Source organism: Malaya genurostris, chromosome 1, assembly GCF_030247185.1.
Source record: "Malaya genurostris strain Urasoe2022 chromosome 1, Malgen_1.1, whole genome shotgun sequence".
NCBI classification, from domain to species: Eukaryota; Metazoa; Arthropoda; class Insecta; order Diptera; family Culicidae; genus Malaya; species Malaya genurostris.
This window is the reverse complement of record NC_080570.1, coordinates 109512878-109531958: the sequence shown is the minus strand read 5'-3', so window position 1 is coordinate 109531958 and position 19081 is coordinate 109512878. Positions and strand designations below refer to the sequence as shown.

General features: G+C 40.6%; 1 protein-coding gene across 25 annotated transcripts in view; it reads left to right on the top strand.

Annotated features, from left to right (window-relative positions):
• LOC131425391 (sex determination protein fruitless) overlaps positions 1 to 19081 on the top strand; it is a 761905-nt gene that overhangs the window by 697050 nt on the left and 45774 nt on the right. For 22 of the 25 annotated variants that reach the window (XM_058587250.1, XM_058587259.1, XM_058587244.1 and 19 more), the window contains one exon: positions 1384 to 1518. The exons of the other annotated variants lie outside the window; for them this stretch is intronic. In XM_058587250.1, the coding sequence (XP_058443233.1) occupies positions 1384 to 1518 (135 nt within the window). The remainder of the gene's footprint in view (positions 1 to 1383; positions 1519 to 19081) is intronic. 25 annotated transcript variants of the gene reach the window in all.

The following is a 19081-nucleotide window of genomic DNA, read 5'->3' as shown; positions in this document are numbered from 1 at the left end:
ATCTTGAAGGGTTGATTTCCTGTGACATATGGTTAAAATATACTGTCATGAATTTTGTTTGAGATCGAAGCTCGACTAGTCGTTCGAAATTATTAATTACCATGGGATTCAGCACCTCACATCTTATTAGCAGGCGTGATGAAAGCTCCCAAAATCGATCTTTTAATGGAAGAACTCCCGCCAGAACTTCAAGACTCATTGTATGTGTTGAATGCATGCAGCCTAAGGCAATTCGCAAACAACGGTACTGAATTCGCTCAAGTTTGATAATATGAGAGTTTGCAGCGGAACGAAAACAAACGCATCCATATTCCATCACTGAAAGTATCGTTGTTTGATACAATTTTATTAGATCTTGCGGATGAGCACCCCACCAAGATCCTGTTATTGTTCGAAGAAAATTTACTCTTTGTTGGCATTTCGTTATCAGATACCTAATGTGTCCTCCCCACTTGCATTTGGAATCGAACCACACCCCGAGGTATTTAAAAGTTAAAACCTGTTGGATCATTCTTCCCATCATATGGAGCTGAAGCTGCGCGGGATCATGCTTTCTTGAAAAGACGACTAACTCTGTTTTCTCCGCAGAGAATTCGATACCAAGATGAACAGCCCAAACGGACAAGTTATCTAAGGTATCTTGCAATGGTTTATGCAGATCAATAGCTTTGGGTCCAGAAATATTTTGTTCTTGGTTTGATATTACAATGACAGAATTTTTTATTTTGTTGCTATTTTATCATGCAGGTTTTGTTATGATTTTTGATATTTTAACTCTTATTTCAAACTAAATAATGTTAATTTCTACCATTGAGATGTTTGATTTTAATGACAGAATTTGGTATTGGTTTGCAAATCACTTCTACCCGGGTACCGATTAGCGTTGCCATTGTCACAATAGTTTGAATGCTCCTGTCACCAGAGGCAGTCTGGTGGGAACGCCTGGTTCTTGAGCTGAAATCGAATTGTAATTGAGATGGGTTCGTGGATTGTTTGTTTAGTTTGCTTCGTACATAACGAAGTATGCACATTGCAAGCTTTGTTGCATCATCTGTTTTGTAACACATTGCCGGTAGGAAATGTTGGTAGAAGCTCAAAATTATTACGCAAGATATGAATCACATGCATTTTATGAAATGACATTGGGTATTGTTTTCAACATTGTAATAAATTTAATTTTACATTGAATATCCGCATGCAATCGAATCGGTTATTTTATGTATTGTCTGTAAAATTATTCATATGAGTTTATTTCCGGCATCAGTTTGATTTACTACTATAGACCGAGCTTTCCCCTTTCCATCGATCGGCGCACATTTACTACGCACCCCACTACTAACATTTAATGCGCTCCCTTACACAACTCTATCTCTCTCTTTCTAGCCCCTCAAGATGCCAATGTATCCGGAGGAGATGTCCAGCTTGTTGACACCCTCCAGTCCGGGAAATGATCACCCACCACCACCACCGCACTCGTCACACCCGCATCTGAACCATATTCGTTACAAGTCGAAACATGTAAATACTGCCAAGCAACGAGCAACAGGCACACTAGTAGTTGTTGTCCGTAGTCTTTTCACTTGTCGTAGTTGAAAGCCGTTTTAGTTCCCAGAAGCATGCTTTTGTTCATCAGATTATTCTTAGCTATCTTGATTATTGATATAATTTATCTGCGATCTTATTTTCTCAGACTTTCGCCTCTAAAAGGCGTTTTAAGTTGACATTTTTTTTTTCAAATTCCAGTCAACTTTTGTTGCGATTGCTGCACTGCCCAAGTGGCAAGTGTAGAACTAAACCATAAAGGTAATTTTTTGATTTAGCAGGTATATCTTGGTTCAAACAAAATTTTTCAAAGGACTGTGCAAATTTTTAAGTTGCCACCTACTCGACTGTTCAGCGCGATCTTTCAAAACGTTTCACTTCGTTTCGGATCGGTAACAATGTTGCCTTGCCTATTGCTGAAATTTTTAAACTGCAACGATAGGAACACATCTCACACGATTTATAGGAGTGTAAAACATGCATTTTATTATCAAGCCTATTAAATCGCGTGCAAATTTAATCGGAATAAGCAAAAATAAACTTGTGATTTTAATCTTGAAAATTTAGCGTAATTTGAATGCAGCACCTGAAATAGAATCGATCGCAACGACATCTGTGTTCGACAGGATGCTTGTTCGAAATTCTACACACAGTTTATATGTGAACCTGGATATCTGTTCTTCTGTAGCTTTAGTTTTAGTATTTGAAAATTTTACTTTTACTGTTTTACTCGTCCATTTGTTTTATCATCTACATTCTTACCAGCCGCTACCTAATTTTGGTGCATCTCCCCAATTTTGAGTAACGAGTGATGACCTTAAAAATTTAGGTAAATGTAAGTTTAGTACAAGTGTTATGCCATAACAAAGCACGCTACCCAATTTGCGTTTTTTGCATAGATATTCTTAGGTGTTTTAGTTTTCATGACATTACTTTAATTATCGTCGTTTTAAACGGCAAATTGAGATTTTAATCACTTATTACCCTGTGATGTCGAAACTGCAAATCGTATCAAATTTCAATCTTAACATGTGACAATCGATTGAACATTAGTTAGCGTTCAACTTCCGAGCCAAACAGTCGATGTTTTCTCAGGAGGCGCACAATCTATTCACTACGTTTATTTGCCAATCAAATCGTTCAAATTCAAGTACAGTGCTCGCGAAATCCGCGAAGTAAACGCCGGGATGCGTGAAAACACGTTTCGGATCGATTACTCGAGTTTTCCGAAACACTTTTCGCACGAAGTGATCCATAAATTCGTGGGAAAGGAGCTTGGTTTAACCCGCGAAAATGTTCTTCAACTTCAGCCAAGCAGACGGCTTGGGTGCACCTTCGTGAAGGTCAGTAACCTCGAGCTAGCCGAGAAGATTGTTGAGCAACACGACAACAAGCACGAGTTCAACGTCGACGGGAAGTCCTACAAGTTACGAATAACGATGGAGGACGGGGCGGTTGATGTACAAATATTCGATCTTCCCGAAGACGTCACTAACACTCAAATCGCGTCTTTTCTCGCTGACTACGGCGAGGTGCTAAAAGTTCGTGACCTCTATTGGGATAATCGATACGGTGTTTTCGAAGGAGTAAAGACTGGTGTGCGTATCGCTCGGATGGTTGTGAAAAAGAATATCCCCTCACTCGTAACCATCCAGGGGGAAGATACAGCGGTAGGTTACAAGGGGCAGCGGCACACTTGCTTACATTGCCACGAATTTGTACACATTGGCATCCCGTGTGTGCAAAACAAGAAACTACTAGTGCAGAAGCTCACTGCGGATCTCTCATACGCGAACGTCACGAAAATGTCGGCCCAGCCGAAGAAGACAGCACCGATGAAAAAACCACCGCGGCAGCAGCCAGCGGACACACATGCACAATCCTCGCCCGAACCCGCGGGACTCCAACCAAGCATTTCGATCCTCGACCCGAAGATAGCCGAGACACAGCAGAACATCACAATGGCTCCCCCAGTTACACCTGCTTCCATCCAGCAGAGAATCACTGCAGCACAAGCTGCCCCCCAGCCTTGGATACCGGCAACTCTAAGTGCACAACGGAAAAACGATGGCAACGAAACGGACAGCTCGCAGACATCGAACGGTCCACGCCGTTCGAACAGACAGCCGAACAAAAAATTGAAGCCCAGCAAAGGCGAGTCTGCACACGACCTATCGGATAGTGAAATGAAATGTTGATGGACTTCGTCAGCGTTAACATTGGAACCGTCAATATAAACACGATAACCAACGAAACAAAACTGAGCGCTCTCCGCACTTTCGTCCGATCGATGGATCTCGATATTGTCTTCTTACAAGAAGTTGAAAACGAAACACTAACATTACCCGGCTACAACGTGGTTTGCAATGTGGACCATGCGAGTAGAGGTACTGCTATTGCTCTCAAAGAACACATGAAATTCTCTCATGTAGAAAAGAGCCTGGACGGGAGATTGATCGCACTGCGTGTAAATAATGTTACACTGTGTAATATATACGCTCCATCCGGTACTGCTTTTCGAGCGCAACGCGAGCGTTTCTTCAACACAACTGTCGCTTACTACCTCCGTCATCGGACAGAACACACCATCTTCGGTGGCGATTTTAACTGCGTGTTGAGAATATGCGATGCTACAGGAACGAACGCTAGCCGATCGTTACAATCAGCCGTCCAACAACTACATCTGCATGACGTGTGGATCCAGCTTCGACCACGTGACATCGAGTACACCTACATCACGCACAACTCTTCGTCTAGGCTCGATCGCCTGTATGTAAGCGCTGGCTTGCGAAATCATCTGAGAGCCACAGCCACTCACGTCTGCTGCTTCTCCGATCACAAAGCTGTCACCGCAAGAATTTGCCTTCCTTTCACCGATAGACCTCACGGTACCGGATTTTGGTCGCTTCGCCCACATCTCTTGACTTCCGAGAATATTGACGAGTTTCAAATTCGGTGGCAATATTGGACTCGTCAGCGCTGTTACTACCGTACTTGGATGGACTGGTGGTTGATGTGCGCAAAACCCAAAATAAAATCTTTCTATCGCTGGAAGTCAAAACTCGCCTTCGATGGTTTCTATCGAGAGCAACAGCGTCTGTTCGGCTTACTACGACAAGCGTATGACGGATATCAAAACAATCCGGGCATGCTTACCACGATCAACCGAATAAAAGCAGAGATGCTCTCTCACCAGCGACGATTTTCGGAGATGTTTATTCGGATCAACGAGACATTCGTAGCAAACGAACCCCTTTCTACCTACCAGCTGGGTGAGCGAGTGCGGAAAAGAACCACTATCGATCGCCTGAAGAATGAACGAGACGAAGTCATCGAAGACTCCGGTGCCATCCAGGATCATATGGTGCAATACTTCACCGATCTATACGCACGTGAGTATGTGGAGGAAGTAGAAGGGGGTGTCTTTCAGTGCCAGCGAGTTATACCCGAGCAGGATCCCATTAATGAGTCCTGTATGAACGAAATCACCACAAGCGAAATACTGTCTGTTATCCGTAGCAGTGCTTCAAAAAAATCACCCGGGTCTGACGGACTGCCTAAGGAATTTTATTTGCGCAGTTTCGATGTAATCCACCGAGAGCTTAATCTGATAATGAATGAAGCGATCAGATCTAATTTCCCTACGCAGTTCGTTGATGGTGTAATTGTTTTGGTTAAAAAACGAGGTACGGGCGACACCGCTCGATCGTACAGGCCAATTAGTTTGGTCAATTTTGATTACAAAATTCTCGCACGGATTCTAAAACTGAGAATAGAAAATGTTATGCACTCTCATAACATTTTAACGAAGTCGCAAAAATGTGCTAATTCTACAAACATCTTTCAAGCTACGTTGGCTATAAAAGATCGGATAGCTCTGCTAAAAGCAAACAAAATAAAAGGCAAACTGGTTTCTTTCGATCTTGATCATGCCTTTGATCGGGTGGATCAAGGTTTTCTATACAAAACCATGCATTCTTTAGGCTTCAACGCGGGGCTCATACACTTGCTTTCTCGCATATCAGAAGCCTCTTCGTCGCGTTTATTGATGAACGGACACCTCTCAGCACCCTTTCCTATTCAGCGATCAGTCCGCCAAGGAGACCCTCTTTCAATGCATCTATTTGTGATTTATTTGCACCCTCTATTGCGACAGCTGGAGCGTGTGTGTGGGACAGACCTGATTGTTGCTTATGCGGACGACATCAGTACCATTGTAACCAGTGCGGACCGACTGGATGCATATTTTTTTTTTTTTTTTTTTGCATAAATATCTGTTTATTAATCTTATTTTTGTGTATTACATCAACATTTTACAGTACAAGTGTTTTGACCCTTTGGCCTTTCATCTTTGTTGTTCATACGATTCGTTATTAATATTAGGTGTTTTAGTTACTCTTGTTTTACATACTAATGTTTAATCATAATATTTATTTTAATTATTTATAAAATGTCTACCTACTTATAACTATCCCTAACCTAATACGTACAAATTTTGAATTATTTGTATTTCAGAGATTGAGCACCTCTCTTCAAATTTCGTGCAGAATTGTTCGAATTTTTGTTCTAGTATATCCAGGGAGGCCATCTCATGTACTTCACTAGTCCTTGTCCAAGGGGGTAGATTTAGAATCATCTTTAAGATCTTACTTTGAATGCGTTGAAGCCTAAGTTTGTGTGTTCGTGCACAACCCCGCCAAACAGGGACTGCGTATTCAATTGCGGGGTAGATGATTTGTTTATAGACAGCCATCTGATTCTTCAGGCATAGTTTAGATGTTCTACAAATCAGCGGATACAGAGTCCTAATGAGTATGCTGCATTTTTGAACGATTTTGTCAACATGTGACCTGAATATCAGATGTCTGTCAAAGGTGAGTCCTAGATAGATAACTTCATCGGACCATTGAATGACCTCATCACCGAATCGTATTCTGCATTCGTCTGATGGAACAAGTTTTGGAGATCTTGAATGTGGAAACAAGATGACCTGAGTTTTTGCTGCATTGATCACAATTTTCCAGCTTGTAAAATATTCCGTTAAAGCGTCCAGACCTGTCTGTAGTTTATTCTTCAGAGCATTAATGACACGACCTTTGTAAAGAATGGCAGTATCATCAGCAAATTGTGACAGAACACCACCACCTGGAAGAGGTGGGATGTCTGATGTGAAAATGTTGTATAGAATGGGACCTAGGATACTTCCCTGGGGTACACCAGCAGGAATAGTAAATCTTTCTGAAAGTGCATTATTCAGAGAAACCTGGAATGCTCTATCTGCAAGATAATTTTTGATAATTTTAATAAGATACATGGGAAAATTATACCGATGCAGTTTGAACACCAGTCCATCGTGCCACACATTATCGAATGCCTTTTCAATATCCAATATTGCCATGGCAGTCGTTTTGGACACTGATTTGTTTTGCTGGATGACGTTGTTAACCCTTGTGAGCTGGTGGATGGTGGATCTTCCTTTCCGGAACCCAAACTGTTCTTCCAGAAATATATCCTGTTCATCTGCAAAAGCAAGAATTCGCCTTTGTATTGACTTTTCAAACAGCTTGGATAGGGCAGAGAGTAAGCTGATGGGCCGATAGCTCTTGGAAAAGGAAGGATCTTTCCCCGGTTTCAAAACTGGGATAACTTTAGCTAACTTCCACATTGAAGGGAAGTAACCAAGCTCCCAGCACCTGCTAAAAAGTTTAGCTAAGAAGACAAATGAGCGAATACTCAAATGTTTCAGCTCAATGTTGAATGTGTTGTCGAAACCGGGGGCCTTCATATTTTTGGATTTTTTCACAAAAGCCATCAGCTCATTCGCAGTGACTCTACTTTCCTCAGGAACTAAGCTGTCTGATTGGTCAACCTCAGCTACGCTATCAGCAACGGCTCTTTCATATGGACTAACAATGTTGAGTCCTAAATTGTGAGAACACACAAACTGCTGGCCTAGCGCATTTGCCTTCTCTACTGGTGTGATTAAAGGTATTCCTTCAGCTGCGTCCTGGGGTGACATCAGAGGAGGAATAGGCTTCGGTTTTTTCTTAAGCACCTTCGTTAAGGACCAGAAGGGCTTTGAATGTGGGAGAATTTCTCGAAGCTTTTGCTGGAAGTTCCTGTTGCGAAGCTCAGATATCCTTTCCTGGATTATCCTAGTTAAGTTGTTATAAGTAGTCTTCCTATCTAGGATGCCAGTTCGTTGATACTGCCTCCGGTAGATATTCCGAAGTCGGATGAGTTTCTTGGTGACACTGTCGATTTGAAGAGAGAAACTCGGCATATGTTGTACTGGAACCGTCCTATCACGAGCGACTGTGATTGAATGCTGGAAGGAAGATAGGGCTGCATCGATTTCCATCGGGGAATCAAGTGGTAAATCGATATTAATAAGTTGGTCGGCGATATGTTGAAATTGGACCCAATCGGTGCGATAATAGTTCCTCCGAGGTTGAATAGGCACTGTTTCTGGTGAAGATCCCAACGTCAATATTACTGGAAAGTGGTCAGAAGAGAGCTCGTTGAAGACAACCGGAGAGCTGTCTATAGCGATGTTGCTGATGAATATATCCAAAATGGAATGAACTCCCGATCTGGAAAGTCGCGTTGGTTGATCCGGAGCGAAGATGTTGTATTGTCCAGCTTCGTAATCTTCGGCAAGTACGAATCCGTTTCGATTCTGTCTTCTGTTTCCCCACAGCTCATGCCGTGCGTTCAGGTCCCCAGCAATGATGAATTTGTTTTGTCGTCGAGTGAGCATAGCCAGATCTCGCTTCAATGATGCACACGTACCATCTCGAAGATTGGTTTGTTTGGGGCAGTACGCTGCAATGATGATGATGGGTCCCATCGTCGTTGTAATCTCAATTCCGATGGCTTCTATGAGTTGCAATTTAAAGGCTGACAGAAGCCTGTGCTGAATGGATCGTTTAATGGCAATGGCAACTCCCCCTCCTCTGGTAGTTGCCCTGTCAAGCCTGTGATTCCTGTAATTGGAAATAAAAATAGAAATTTCAGGTTTAAGATGAGTTTCAGTTAAAATAGCAATATCGGCATTCTTCTCTTGAAGAAAGTCGGACAATTCAGCAGTTTTGCTCCTGAGTGAGCAAGCATTCCAATTTACTATAACCAACTCATTATATTGCATATTCGATGATGAATTTGCCTAAGGCGTTGATTTGATCTAACCGCGTTCTGCAGTTTCGTAGTTTTGTTGTCATTGTTTCAAAAATGACGATCAGTTGTTCAGCAGAGAATAAGTCACCAGAGTCATCCTTTGCTTGTGGTTGATTATTGCCCCATCCAGGAGGGATTTTTGAGGAAGATTCTTTTTGTGATCCAGCGGCTGAATCTTTTGGATTGCTGCGAGGGAGTGGCGGCAAATTCGGAATATCCCTCTTCGGTGGGAGCCGTGGGAAATTAATTTCATCCTTCTGTGGAACATTATTGCGCGTTGAATGTTTACGGGACGCCTGTTGTCGAATTTTTGTGAACTCAGCACGTTTGGGACACGATTTGCTAGTAGATGGATGGTCGCCATCACAGTTCACACATTTTACAGCGATGTCATCTAGAAGGCAATCGTTGGTATTGTGTGGTTCGGCACATTTCCCGCACCGACTTTTCATGTGGCAATTCCTCGCTCCATGGCCGTAGTTCAAACAGTTCGTGCACTGTGTGACATCCCGATGTACCGGTTTATACTTTTGCCATTCGATGATTATGTGAAATAACGATTTAATCGTTTTCAGTTGACTCATGGTGATGGAGCCCTTCTCCAGATGCACCAAGTAGAGTTGATCTCGATACTTTTTGTCCGTATTATGTCGCTTCATTTTAAACACCATCAAAGGCTTTAGTCCAGCCTCCGACAGTGCCTGCTTTAGTTCGGCTTCCATCATGTCGGGTAGTCCTCGAAGTACAACCTTTATAGGTTTATTGGCGGCAATATCGTGTGTGAAGTATTCCGCTTTTGTCTGCTTCAGATAACATTCCACTCCTTTGTAGTGGTTCAAAGCCGGAACAGTTATTTTGTAGCCTTCAGTACATAAACGGATTGTTGCCTGTAGTCCTTTGCTGATCAGTGTGTTGAAATCCGAGCGTAGAGTTGGTGGGAAGCCCTTTAGGTAGAAAGGCGGCATTTTTTCCTTCTTCTGCAGTTCCTCTTCGACATCAACTGGCAGATCAGCATATTGGTTTTTACTCAGCAAACGGTCGTTTACCTGTACATCACTTGGCTTCAGACGCTTAGCATCCTTTGGATCCTTCTCGGATCTATGGCGGTTTTTACCCATAGCTTGGGTAGGTAGACAACTGCGAATAAAAAATAAAACAAAATCGAAATTAGTCGTAGTAGGTTATTCGTCTATCCACATCGAGTGTTAGATGACGAATTGGACCGACTGGATGAGATGCGTTTGCTTTTTAGGCAGTTTGAACAAGTGGCGGGGGCTCGCTTGAATGAAGAGAAGACAACTGCCATCGATGTTGGTGTGACGGATAATCCTCTGGTTGTGGACTGGATATGCACTGAACCCACAATAAAAATACTGGGCATCGTCTTCACAAACTCAGTGCGACAAATGGTGGAGCTCAACTGGGACGCAATTGTGACAACTTTTGCACGTCAGGTTTGGCTGCACTCGATACGCTGCTTAGCGCTACATCAGAAAGTAATCCTTCTAAACACGTTCATTTCATCTAAAATGTGGTACGTGGCAGCGAATTTGTACCCGACATCTGCTCACGTTGCGAAACTTACGGCCACTATGAGAACCTACCTCTTCCGTGGTGAATGTGCTACTGTGCCGATGCAGCAATTAGCACGAAGTAAAAAAGATGGCGGACTCAAACTGCATTTACCGGCTTTGAAATGCAAGGCATTGCTGATCAACCGTTATCTGCAAGAGATTGATATCCTTCCGTACTATTCTTCCCTTCTTCACCAAGCAACTTCCCCCCGCGCAAATTCCGTCTCAGACCTTCCCTGCCTTAAAACAATACTACAAAATTACCCCCACCTCCCTTTCCAAATCCGTCAATACCCATCCACCAATCTAATTCACAGTTTTTACGTTATGCGTACAGACAGACCAAGGGTCGAAACAATAAATCCTGGATACGACTGGCCTCGGATATGGAAAAACATCAATGCCCGAGAGCTTCTATCAACTCAGCGCAGTGCATTGTACATGTGGGTCAACCAAAAAATTCCACACAGACGACTAATGAACGTCATGCGACGAACCGACGGTGAGCAATGTTTGCATTGTACAGGACAGACTGAAACCATCGAACACAAATTCTTTGACTGCTTGAGAGTAAGGGAAGCTTACGATCTTCTACAGCAAAAACTTTCGGCATTAGTTGGTAGCCGGCACACATTCCAGAGTGGTGAACTGCTACGACCATCATTAGAGTGGATCGCGAAAACTACGCGAACGCAAATCTTTAAAACCTTGTTAGGCTACATCAACTTTATTGAAGAATGCAACGGCGCAGTAGATATAAATGCATTAAGTTTTAATTTTAGTATCCCGATATAATAATTTTATCTTGAATTCCGATTGAGACATAATAAACGTATTAAAAAAAAAAAAAAAAAAAAAAAAAAAAAACATTCCATGAGATGTCGAAGTAAGTTCCAATTTAGATTTTTTCGTCATTATCTATAATACTTCCAGAGCCGGTATTCAGGAACTAGCATAACCCAAAATGATTCGTATGGCCATAAATTGATACGCCAAACAATTTACATCTTCTATATCGGTATGAATTTTAAAAACTCATCATCTTGTAATTCCAGAATCGGATTAAATTCACCAGAAAATTTTTTGAGACAATGATTGAGCTTTGATGAACGATTCGATACTGGAACCGGAATTCTAAAATCGGTGTAGCCGAAATCAGTTAAATTCACCTGAGGAGTGTGTATACATTTTTGACAAATTGTAGTGCGAATTAAAATTTGAGGGTACATTCCGAATCCAAAAACGACCTTACCTTTACACTTAAACTGAAATAAATTTATTTGGTAATCGACTATCCAAATCTGCAAACCCGATAAACCTGAATAATTTATGTGAAATGGACATTTTTGTACTAATCACCTTGTATCTCCTAAACCGGAAGTCGGATCTGACTAAAAAGTAAGATGTTTTATAGGATTTTAAGACTTCTGATTTGAATCATAAATGATTCTTAGATTTCATTTGAATGTTAGATCATATCATCCTGTGGTTCCGCAATCAGAAGTCGGATCCAAACGTAATTCAGGAACCTTGTTTGGAAGTATACTACTTTTCATATGAATCTGAGTTTGTAGAACACGGTTGAGTCATCTCCGAGAAAATTGAGTGAAATTATTTGTCACACACGCATGGTATATGGAAGTTATGTTCTTCCAGCATTTATTGCTGTAAGTAGTTTAAATCAATATAATTATGAAATTATTTTCAACTCGATAATGCTGATATCATCTGGTTTATCACATATGCCATATTCGAACGATTATGTTGCCAAAAACGAACCGTGCTAAAATCAGTTCGAGGCAAAATATCATGAAAAAGGATGCTGTACACAGTCTTTTTGGTACTTAGAAACAATTGTATGTAACAGTATAAAAAATCGTGTTTTATGTTGCTCCCAAGCATTGCTTTGTAATACAGAGCTCAAAACTCCTACTGCTGGAATAGGAAGAAAAGTCGCTTACACAAAAATGTCAATATCTTCGTCGAAAATGGACGGATTTTAACAATCTATGGCTTGTTGGATAGCTATTACCGTGCGAAATCTAAGTCTGGAAACGTATTCTGTTTTCAAGATCAAATGTGACAGATACTGTCAAAAAACTGAAAATTTGGACATAAAACTTCGTATAGCTCAAAAAGTAAGCATCCGATCTCAAAATTATTCAATAGCGTTCTGGGTGACGGGGAGACCTTTCATTTGCAACTAGTTTGATCAAAATCGGTCCAGCCATCTCTGAGATCTCGACCTCTTTGTTGACAACACACATACATACACACACATACACACACGGACATTTGCTCAGTTCGTCGAGCTGAATCGATTGGTATATGACATTCGGCCCTCCGGGCCTCGGAAATTTTTCTAAAGTTTGAGCTAATTCTATACCTATTTTTATATTTATAAAAAAGGTAAAAAAAAGGTAAAAAGAGGTAGAAATGATTTTCAGTACAGTACATCCAGTTTCGAACCTAGTTTCAACGTTGTTGACATGAAAATCGAGTCAGTTTCGAACCTGATTTTTATATTAGGTTTGCTCAAACCCTCATTGCTAAGTGCGAATCCAACACACTTTTGTAAAAAAGTGTTTGTTTGATGAAACTGCCCTGGGTCAGTTTCAGTTTTCTCAAGCGAAAACGACAATAATGAATTCCGAATAAATTCCAACTCCAATGCAACAACCGATTCCGAATGAATTGCGCCTACAACCGGTTGATTCGGGCTGATTTTCAGTATGTATTGAAAATTAAAAATAAAGTTAAATCTTCAATTGTTTCCGAATATAGATAACTAGTAAATAATTTCTTAGAATTCCAGCATTTACTGTTGAAATTCGCTGGAAATTACCAAAAAGGCCTACCTTAGTCAGCATCATCCATTCCTCTGGCTGGAGTGTAGTGAAATGGCGTAAGTCGCCTTACCTTTACACTAACACATTCATAAAATGAGCGAATATTCAATGACATTTTTAATGTCACTGTCAATCGGGTTGATCGAGCACCTAATTCAGGCGAAAACTCTAGCACTGAACCAATCAAGCACTGAAAAATCATGCATGTGAGTAAGAATTCATTGCTCATTCCGTCATTTCGATAATGTGGGAACTTTTCTAAACGTTGATTCCCGCTTGCATATGCCAGGCAGATTCCCCTTCAGAAGCCTGTCAGCGTCTGCTAGAAAGTTTTGCCGGAATGCTAGCAGAATTACGGAGTGTGGAAACTATGCAACAACCGTTTACGGCAAAGAATTTCGCCTAGCGGTTTTTAACGATTCTGTTTTGTACTTCCAAACTCGATATGCAAAGCTTCTTCCACAGACTAACAGACATGACAGTATGAATAAATTCTTATAAAAATAATTTTTCGTGATGCACTAGTTCCACCTATATTGTACTGCGCGAACTATTTACTATCTGTACACCCCTTGTGTTATGTAAAAGTTTTTTTTACTAGTTGGTTTCCCCTCGTTTGTCAACACCGATCAGCTGCTTGCAGGGATGCCTGATTTCATCAAAATATTTGAAAATGGATCGTCACAATAAATTATTGGATTACGTTGATAATATATTTAACTTTTTCGCGATGTTGGAAGGTAACCATTTATTTGACTCAACGTTGTTCATCTAGACTATTATTTATTGTGTTGGTAGTTTTCACCCGAAATCAAGTGGCGGCAGACCAGAAGCAAGTAAATATTGTAACAAAACGGGTTTGATTTTGTATTGCGTTGAAGGATGAGAAGTAGGCACAATTATGTACATAGTTTTGGCAATACGTATTAAATCTGTATCCTGCATGAAATTTGCATGGACGTATACAAATCAATACATTACAGGTAATTCTGTATGAATGGCAACTCTGTTGATAAATGAAAAAATAAACACAGTCTAGATGACAGACGGGATGTTTTTGATAGGGTAACGTGGCGCCATCATGACACTCGTGAGTACTGTCCCAAATAAAGGAATATTCGAAATGACCGTTAAAATGATTGAAGAATCTAATTTGAGTGTCCTGTCTGTTAGTCTGTGCTTCTTCTGTCAATATATCAGTATTTTCATTTTATTCACCTGGTTTCAAGACTCGTTTTTATTTTTGGACGTATATTCAGGATTGACGAATATCAAATTAAGTCGAACAGAAAAAAAGATGGAAGAGTGATCTTGCAAGACGTGACGGGGCGAGAGAATGACGCAACTTGTCTTGCAAAATTTTGACAACTGTCTTCATCTTGCCAGGCTTCTGTCGTCTGCCAGAATTTCTCACAAGCGGGTTTAACTCTCGTGTTACACTCAGCTAAATAATCACATCTTAGTCACGCGAAAAGTTATGTGAACATTTTCCACCCTACTTTTCACGTAGTTTTCAATGGACTGGCATTATGAAGTGTGGACTGGCATTATGAAGTGTGGACTGGCATTTAGTTACGTAGTTCCGTAAAGAGTAATGTGTTTCATAAATTAAATTCATAAAACTACCTACTAGATAGGCAATTATAATTTTAAATATTGGTAGATAAAATCAAAGTCGTGGCATTACATTCCTTTTGTAGAATTTGGCCTTTCTGTTTCAACAGACATCACAGCCGATTCATAGCATATTCAAAACACCAACTAAATGAAAAACAAACAAATATTTTCTTTTTGTTAGAGGATCACGATAATAGTAGAATAGCGTAAACAGTTCTCAATTTGTAGTAATAAATTTAAATTGTAATCAACGAGTGTAGCACCAAAAGACCGGCAGAAACACAGCAGAGAATGTTAACAAGAAACAATTGGATTAACTTATTTTCCATTCGAAAATATTTTTCAAATGACAGCTGCAAAATTTAATTCATTAGTGTTTCAGTGTGTGGGAATCGTAAAAATGGGTATACAGTAATGAAAAGTGCAGACGTTTTAGTGACAGTTTCATTTTAGTCTACCTACTATTCGATTGTAACAGTAATCGCACTCCACAATTCATCAAAAGGCGATAAGAAATTATTCAATTATCATGATGATGGTTGAATGATTAAAAAATCAGACACGAAAAACTTGGTGGATTTTTTCATTATAATCAATCACGTTATCGTCATCGACAATATATTAATAGCAAAGCAATTAAATTTAAGCAGCCAAACTCTGCTTTCGTTTGAACTTATTCTCATTGCTATACATTCGATCGGATATTCTCGATCAGTCGTAGCTCCTAATGGATTTATCACCAAAACTTAAAATTATCACTTTTATGTCGATCTTAATTATAGACAGCTCACCAAGTCGTCCAACAGAAAACAATCATTCGTATGCTGCTTCCAAACATCTAACATTTTTTCTTAGGGCATACTAGTTTCTGGTAGCAAAAGTTACGAAAGAATCATACATCCGAACTTCTAAGCAGCTTCTTGAATTCATTGTTCAGCTTCTATGCAGCGAGAAAGTTCACGCGGAACTAGTTCGGTACAATCAAGATGCCAAAAATTCCACGCGTATTTTGGAGCAGCATGAAAGTGAATGTATTCAGTACTTGTAGAACTTTTGATTGCTTGGGGTTGGTCCCCAAGTAGAGATTATTTGTCACACGAAGATCCTTTACGGGAAGTTCGACCGCATTCTTATTTTTTACCTTTCAGAGGTACTCGAATTAAGCGTACACTGAATATTGTTTTCAGACTCCTTACATAAACTTTGGCCAATTTAAAAGTTAATGTAAGGAAAGTGATGACATCTCATCCGTTATTTTGTTATAGTTCGTTTGTAAAGACACTGACAGCAAGTATTTCACACACCTCACTCCGTACATTCACCCTGGTCCATAACTAAACAAGGTCTGTTCAAAAAATACCCGGAATTCTCATTTTTCTAAAAAAATATTTATTTATTCGTCTACATCTATATGGTCCCCTTCAAAGTAATCCCCCCTAGATATAATACACTTATGCCAGCGTCTTCGAAACACCCCTGATAGTCACTTTTTGTAATGCTCTGTAGCACTCTCAGCGATTCTGCCTTTATCTCTTCAATCGATGAAAAACGCTGTCCTTTCATGGGTCTCTTCAACTTTGGGAACAGGAAAAAATCACACGGAGCGATATCTGGTGAATAAGGAGGTTGGGGCATGATTAAAGTCTTCTTTTTAGCCAAATAAAATTCAGCAGTTTTAGAACGAATTTTGCTGCCACTCGTTTCATGCCCAAAACATTTGAAAAAATATGATGGCATGAGCCAACTGATATGCCAACTTCATCAGCAACTTCTCTAATAGTGATTTGGCGATCATCCATAATCATTTTTTCCACTTTTCCCACATTTTCATCGATTATTGACGTGCTGGGTCGACCGAAGCGTTCGTCGTCTTCAACGTCTTCGCGGCCATCTTGGAAACACCTATACCACTCGTAAACACTTGTTTTTTTTTTTCATAGCAGACTCACCGTAGGCTCTCTGTAACATTTCGCGCACTTGGTTACACTTTATTTCATTTTTCACGCAAAATTTAATACAAATTCTTTGACTCTTCAATTCTTCCATTGTTTAAACTAAAAAAAATCGCCAAGCTCAAAAAAACACGTCTACACCAGCCGCTACAAGACAGAATGTAAACAATGAATACAGCTGAAAATTTCACCATACATTAGGGACATATGTACCAACACAATAAAAAAAATTTGACCACCGGACGCGCGCAATTAAAAAATTTCGGGAACTTTTTGAACAGACCTCGTACATTTACGTAATTTCCCTTCCGGGAATTTGTATACTGACTGACAGTCTACCATACTTTCGCGTAATAACGAAAGATACTTCCATTATAGGGCCAACTTACTAAATAATACCTTGGGCTCGGGCCTTTTTTCGACAGTACTTCAGGAGTGATGATTGTCATTCCAATTTGCTTCAAGGATCTTCTGGAGATTGTCCCGGGTTGGCGGCTCAATGCATACGGCGCTGGTCTTACAAACCAGTTGTCGTATGTTCGAGCAACATTCGACCTGGAAGGATTCGTAGTGTCAGTAGAATCGTAGCACCAGCCATGCAGTGTTTCTGTACACTCTGAATCGTCTGCGAAGTCTGTTGAAACAAAAGGTCAAATTCCGCTACAGGAATGTAATACCAAGGCTTTTATATTCTGGAGATGATCTAGCAATTGCCGCACAGATAGATTGGACCGACTTGCGACTGTTGACCATGATCATCTACGTCTCATGATGCGCGAACTTCAGCTTCTTCCCACTTGTACGCGGCGGGCAGATTTCCCCCCAGACGGCTGGCTATGTCTGCCAGCCATTTGGCAGAATTCCGGCAAAAGTTTGGCAACAATGCAACAACCGTTTCCTGCAGAGAATTTCGCCTAGCGGTTATTAACGGTTCTATTTCTGTCAGATTCTTGCCATACAAGATTGGCAGAACCGTTTTGAATCGGTTCTGAATTTTTATCGTCTTGGTTTCATTTTTTCATTGAAAAGTACATATGGAAGGCAATAACCCACTTGTACGCGGCGGGCAGATTCCCCCCCAGACGGCTGGCTATGTCTGCCAGCCATTTTTGCCGGAGTTCTGCCAGAATTCCGGCAAAAGTCTGGCAACAATGCAACAACCGTTTCCGGCAGAGAATTTTGCCTAGCGATTATTATCGGTTCTGTTTCTGTCGGATTCTTGCCATACAAGATTGGCAGAACCGTTTTGAATCGGTTCTAAATTTTTAGCGTCTTGGTTTTATTTTTTCAATAAAAAGTATATATGAAAGACAATCAGTTATTGCCCTTCATATATACTATGTTAATTATATAACATGTTATTGCCAATAACATTGCTTTCTCACTAACAAACATACCCATATTTCAATTTCATTTACCTCGTCTCAAGATTCGTTTTTTGTATGGTCATGCGGGATTTACGAATATCAAATGAAGTCGAATAAAAAGAGAAGGAAGAGAGAAATAAACAAGACACGTGCGGCGAGGTAATGACGTAATTTCGCCTGGACAATGTTGACAGCTGCCGGAATCCTCACAAGCGGGAAATTATTTCCCTTCATAAATACTAATTATGGAAAATGTTATTGCCAATAGCAGTGCTTTCTCACTACCAAACATATTCATATTTCAATCTCATTTACCCCGTCTCAAGATTCGTTTTTTGTATGTGCATGCGGGATTGACAAAGGAGGAGGGAAATAAACAAGACACGTACGGCGAGATAATGATGCAATTTCGCCTGGACAATTTAGACAGCAGCCGGAATGCAGCCAGCCTTCTGACGGTTGCCAGAATTCCTCACAAGCGGGTTGCTGTGCAACCAGTCCTCCACTAAGCAGATCCTATTTGACGGGTTTTCTTCGACCTCTTAAATATACTTGCCTTACACCGTTGGAGTAACGTCGTTTGTAAACCCAACTAACTAGCTCTCCAGACCTCTTGGCACAACCATTCGAAGTAACGAGTCTTCGATTTCCTTCCAGGTGGTATTCCTTACGTTTAGTGTTACCACTGCACAGTAGCGAACGCCACTTGCGTTGTAAAGTGACTTCCGCGATGGCTATCACCAACTCGATGGCAGCCGTCGACTTTCATCTACGAAATCCGAATTGTTTGTAGTACGTTCATCATCTATCCTGTACAGGGTCCGCCATGTAACTTTTTTTTTAATATGCAATGAAACACAAACGGTTCATCCGATTTCAAAATTTATTTTCTCATATTAAAGTACAATCCTTCCGGTTAATTGTGGATTATAATTTCATTCAAATGGCTGCCTCGGCTGGCCTTGCAGTACGCCATAGGGACGGTCCAGTTTTTTAGTACATTT